Source organism: Lolium rigidum, chromosome 7 (genome assembly GCF_022539505.1).
Source record: "Lolium rigidum isolate FL_2022 chromosome 7, APGP_CSIRO_Lrig_0.1, whole genome shotgun sequence".
NCBI lineage: Eukaryota > Viridiplantae > Streptophyta > Magnoliopsida > Poales > Poaceae > Lolium > Lolium rigidum.
In genome coordinates this window covers 126,567,275-126,572,675 of record NC_061514.1, presented here as the reverse complement: position 1 = coordinate 126,572,675, position 5,401 = coordinate 126,567,275, and the positions used below count along the sequence as shown (strand labels likewise).

Here is a 5,401-nt window from a genome sequence, read left to right as displayed (position 1 = left end):
CACTCCAAGCCTAACTGGGCGCCTCCGGCCAAACGGAGCAAGCGTGGCGGGGCGGCGACTGCTCCGCGCGGGCGGGAGTCTCGTGATGCCAAGCCCAATCCTGAGGAGGCGGCTCCCGGGGGACGGGGCAAGCGCGACGCGGCGGCGGAGGCTCCGGCTCCGGCTGGGCGGGAGGATCGGGCTTCGAAGCCCAGCCCCAGCCCCAGCCCCGCGGAGGCGCCTCACGCTGCCCCTTGCGGGCGCAAGCTCGAACCTGTGACGCCGCTGACATCGCCAACTCTCACCGTTGAAACCATGAACTTGTCTCGCGCCTACACTCTCCGCAACCGCAAGGTCTTCGTCCCCAATACCGAAAAACCGGGCCTCCCGGTGTACAGGAAAGGGTAAGCAGCCAACTCGCATCAATTTATTCCCCACTCCACTCCAGTTTTTTCTTTTTCTTTTAATATGCGTTGACGGAATCAGTTCGTTCATCAAATGGTAGAGTTGGAATTGATATCATCATCCACATTTAAACCTCTTGTCTACTTCGCTGCTCTTGATTATCAATGGCAACCCTACCCCTCCTGCTCCGTTGAATTGTAGAATGGCCACACTACGTTCTCTTCGGCAGCTAACCACTTGGTAACGATTAAAGCTGGCCTGGGCACCGATATGTCAGTATGACAATGCGGTTTCCTGTTATTTTCCTACACTTCAATTGTTACTTAGCTGCTTCTTGGTGTTGTGCTCTGTAAGGCAACATCAAAGACTTGAGAGATTAAAATGTAAGACTGAAGTATGTTTGGCATGGCAAAGTTGGTTTATTTTCCATGAGATGTTCGGAGCACATCCGTGTTAAATACTCTCTCCATTCCGAAATAATTCAAGTTCTAAGTTTATCCTAGCTCAAACGTCTTTAAGCCTGACCAAATGGCTAAAAAATTGAACTAGAGTTGGTAATGAGCCATTGCCATCCCAAAAGATAGGCAAACATCCAAACAAGGGCCAAAGTTTCGGCCATAGCCAAAATATCGTAAGGTACTCAGACACATGACCAGCCAGGGTATGCATGTGAAACTGTTCCATTGACTGGCTGAGGTAGTCTTTCATCCCCAACTTAAGTTGCTACTGGCCAGGTTAATGTGCCCCCTGTGATCTTGTTTGGTGTTTGGACTTAAGAGTTAAGAGTCATGTGGTATTTGAGTAGTCTCTTGCTAGTAATGAGCAGAACAAGTAACAGCTCCTGGGATCCAAAGAATACAGGTTTCCCTTGAGCGATGACAGTCTCACGTAGCAAATCCCAGGAATTTTTCTCTTTACCGCTTGGTCTTAGTCCGTTCTTATTTATTGAATTAGCTGGATGGCCTGCACATTTGTGTGGTTAGGTTTAGTACATCTTTTTACATTTTATATGATTCTTTCAATCAGTAATTTGCCTCCATGGTCATCTTTAGTTGAATTAATTAGATACTACTTTGTCTTCGAATTTTCAAATATAAACAAATGTTATAACAAAGTATGTCTTGAGAAAACATGATTTTGTTTTGGTAAAATTTAGAAACCGCATTAGGTTGTCGGTGAGGACTGAGGACCATGTTCGATGGCAATAGATGACCCATGGCATAGCAGTCTGAGATCCTCGACCCTTTGTTCTTGTGCAAAACCATAGTCCTGTACTAATTTTCAAGTTTGCCTCTTCCACCCCTTTTCATTATGTTATTATCGATCATTGAAAAATAATTTTGTGAAAAAAATTCAGTCTTGAATATAAGAACTGATGGCTCGTACCTGAAATGTGTGTTCTCATCCTCCAACTGCCTCATGAGTGGCCTCGTTGCAGGCTGATTTTCTGATTAGGGCATTATTATGCCTTAGATGCTACCACGGATACTCATCACTCCAATCTTTTTATTAAACACTTCTGTTATTGAATGCCACAGGAATATTCGACAGATTTCTATATTGCATATATTCAGAATTACTATTAATGGACCTTAAACAGAGTTGATGGAAGCCAAATTAGTACTGTCCAATTATTTTTATTATTGTAAATTTCATGAATAATATCTTTTTTATTAACCTAATATGAGTTGTATGTACTCTATTATCCCAAAATAAGTTTCAATCTCTAATCATCAATGTTTGGTCTACTCAGGAGTGGTTTATATGTTCTATGTTTATTTAGTGTCATGTTGTTTATTTCTCTGAGACAGTAGCTGACACATACAATCGGTTCAACCTAGTAATTAAGCTAATGTATCTGATTCAAATAGAGAAGAAAAAGTAGTATCTGATTCAAATAGAGAGAAAAAGTATCTGATTCAAATAAAGAAGAAAAAGTAGCTAGATTCCATAGATTAATGTGGCCAGTTCAGATCATTTACGGCTACAATTCAACCTCAGCCTGAGTTGCTCGTTTTCTGTTGGGAACTGATGTAATGTAATTATTTGCCTGTGGTACGTGCCCATTTATACGTAGTATTGGGTCTTCCAGTATATGGTAAGATCAACCGGTTGTATTATGCATGGTGTCAGTCTGCCGGATGAACCTCCCACGTCCTGAGTCCGAATTACTCATTCTTGTTATACATGTAGAGTTTAGCTCGTAAATTTCCACAGTTGATAAATCTTGTCTTGTACTCATTATCTCCACGGTTTTTTTGATTGTTTTAATAATGATTTAATGGAAGATAGATATCTAGGCACATGATGCTTATAATTATATTGTCTCTTGTCCTTGCAGTGAAGAAGTTACATATGACTATGGTTCATCATGGCAGAACCCTGCATGTGCAAAAGCAGCTCTGGAACACTACAACCGATTGAACGAGGTTTGTTCTTAAAAATTTCCGAATTTATTCATGTATGTGCCATCTGAGTAGTACCCACTTAAGTTAGTGAATATGTTTGCAGGATAAGCATGAACTGGTTAAAGCAGTGGACAGTGTTACTTTCTTCTTTGATGGTGTGTGGAGGCATGCTAACTTCCTTGCCAAACTCAAAGGGGCTACCACTTGTGTTGACCTTGTTCCGAAATACTTCTTTGCTGAACTGAGGGTGGGTGCAAATGAAAAGAAAATTTCATGTGTGTCCTGCATCAAGATGGACCCAGGTGTGTTAATTTACAAGAGCTCTATATGCTATCTTATTTCTTTCATTTGTTGCTGCCAAGGACTGCCAGTTATGATCTGTTCATTGTAATCGTGGGTTCTGTTAGCTTTCCTACGGAGATAACCTAAAACAGAATGCTGTGTTTCCCATTTGGTTGTGTATGTAGAAAATGTGCTCTAGTTAGGCCTGTTAGTGACCAATATAAAGTTGGTTAACTTAATTATCATGAGTTTTGCTCTTTTGCTTCATTTATATGTCTTCTGTACGTGTGAAATAAATGCAGATATGGTTGCATTATCAGGTCTTTGGCGACTATGTTTATATGTTTCGTTTGGCACAAATTTAAAATATACAGGAGATTTTAACGTTGGCTTCTTTCTTGTAGCTGATCCAGCAACGGCACCCGTTCGTGGTTGCAGCATTTGCCCAAGTCGGATCTTTCATCCTGCCACTGGAAGACACCATGGTAGTCAGGGTCTGCATCCTGATGCTGGTGGAAACTGAGCTGATTTGGTGTTTACCGCAAATTAATGCAACAGGCCTGTGGAGGCCCAGTATGGGAGGGGCAACTCAAAGAGCACCTGGCGTAAAGGCCCAAAGGGGGTGGGTCGCTCGCAGGTCGCACCACCTGCCTCGGCCGGTTGACCCGATGACACGACGGCGGCGGGACGGCGACGAGAGCAGCCGCGTAAATTAGCACCGAAGTTCTTTATGAATCTCTAGAGAAAAAAATGCGGAAATTCGCTAGAATTTTTTTGCTAACGAAAAAAACTAGGTGGATGGAGTTCACCTAAAAAAATTGAATCGCCAAAAGAGGAAACAATATAAATTAAAAGGACTTGGGATTCTTGGTAACCCCGTTGAGAATAGAATAAAAAGACACGTTCCGGTGCCGAGAGAAGCGCTAGTAGAACTTGAATCGAAGAGATGTCAAGATCAGTGGAATGCAAAACAAAAAAAAAAACACAACTTTTTATTCGTAACAGAAAAAAACACATGTTTTCAACGTTGAAACGATCAGATTAGTTTACGCTAGTTACCATTGACTGGCTGCCGTGTTGGTGGCGGGAGCACGTCGAAGCCGTTCACGGGATTTCCCAGCCAGGTGAAGTGGCAGTCCATCCTTGGAAGGCTCGCCGGCGGCATCTTCTTCTTGTCCTGGGGTGGAAGATGGGGACAACCGAGCAGTGGAAGGGAGAGGAAATGGGAAGGGGAGGGTTAAAGCGAGACGGCGAGAAGGAGTGGTTGGCTTCGGGCTTCTTCTTTTTTTGCTTTCTTACAGTATGCAGGAATATGCCATTCTCTCAATCTGACCACAAAATGATAGTACTTATTTTCGTTCGCTGATACTCGTTTTAACTTGCATTTTCTTTCTTTCAAAAGCACTTATGATATGACCTCATAGTAAAACTAATCTAATTTTCCGTTCATTAATTCAAAGGAGCCTATTAGTTCCTAGCAGTACGGAAAGTGTCTTTAGCTCACCAGTGTTCCCTGCTGTTTGCAAAAATAAATCATACACATTTTTTAAAACTTTTTTGAAAATAAATCTGCACATAGTAAATTACGTAAGCTACCAGCCTGTAAAATTTTAATATGAAAATTTAAATATTGTAGGCTACACAAAAAAGACAAAATACGTTAAAATTTGAAGATTTGAAATATGCATACCCAGATCCACGTGTTTTGTTATTTTTGTGTAGCCAAAAATACAAAATATTTTAAATTGAAACTTTGCACCTTTGTGGGATAAATCATTGGCTACACCAAGAATTTTTTCTAATTTTTTTAAAACTCATAAATGTGATTTTTAATTTTTCAAAAACAGCATGAGCATCGGCACCCAGGAGCCAAAAATCTCTGTCACTAGTAGTAGTACTATAGCTAATGGTCGGGTAACACAGCATTTCAAGACGTGCCAGCACAAAAATACTTATGGTGCATCTTTATTCTTTAAGAGAACATCTTTCCTCAATTACTGACAAGGCACGGAGCGTTGTCTGGCTCTCGCCACCGCTCTAATTTTTTTGACCGGGTTTGCGGTAAAATGGGCAGTGTGAGCGTCTATTTGCGTCTCCCTCTTGTCCACCCTAGCTCGACAATCAGCAGGAACAACCATCTTCCCCACACACCCTCTCTCTTCCCACCCAGATTCCTATCCCTCTCACATCTCCACAACGGTTCTACTACCACCATTGTTCCCCGTTGCTTGCGGAACCCCACAACACCCCTAGCCAGAGGAGGTTGGCCCTAGAGCCACTGTTTTTTCAACCTTTTGCCATCCGTAGAGGAGCTAATCATTTTTAAA

General features: G+C 42.0%; 1 protein-coding gene across 1 annotated transcript; it reads left to right on the top strand.

The window, feature by feature from the left end:
• Positions 1 to 220: 220 nt before the first annotated feature.
• LOC124678899 lies at positions 221 to 3,688 on the top strand. The gene is made up of 4 exons (XM_047214756.1): positions 221 to 383; positions 2,726 to 2,813; positions 2,896 to 3,094; positions 3,479 to 3,688. Exons 1-4 carry the CDS (start codon positions 295 to 297, stop codon positions 3,595 to 3,597), a joined length of 495 nt encoding a protein of 164 aa, XP_047070712.1. The 5' UTR covers positions 221 to 294; the 3' UTR covers positions 3,598 to 3,688.
• Positions 3,689 to 5,401: the final 1,713 nt, after the last annotated feature.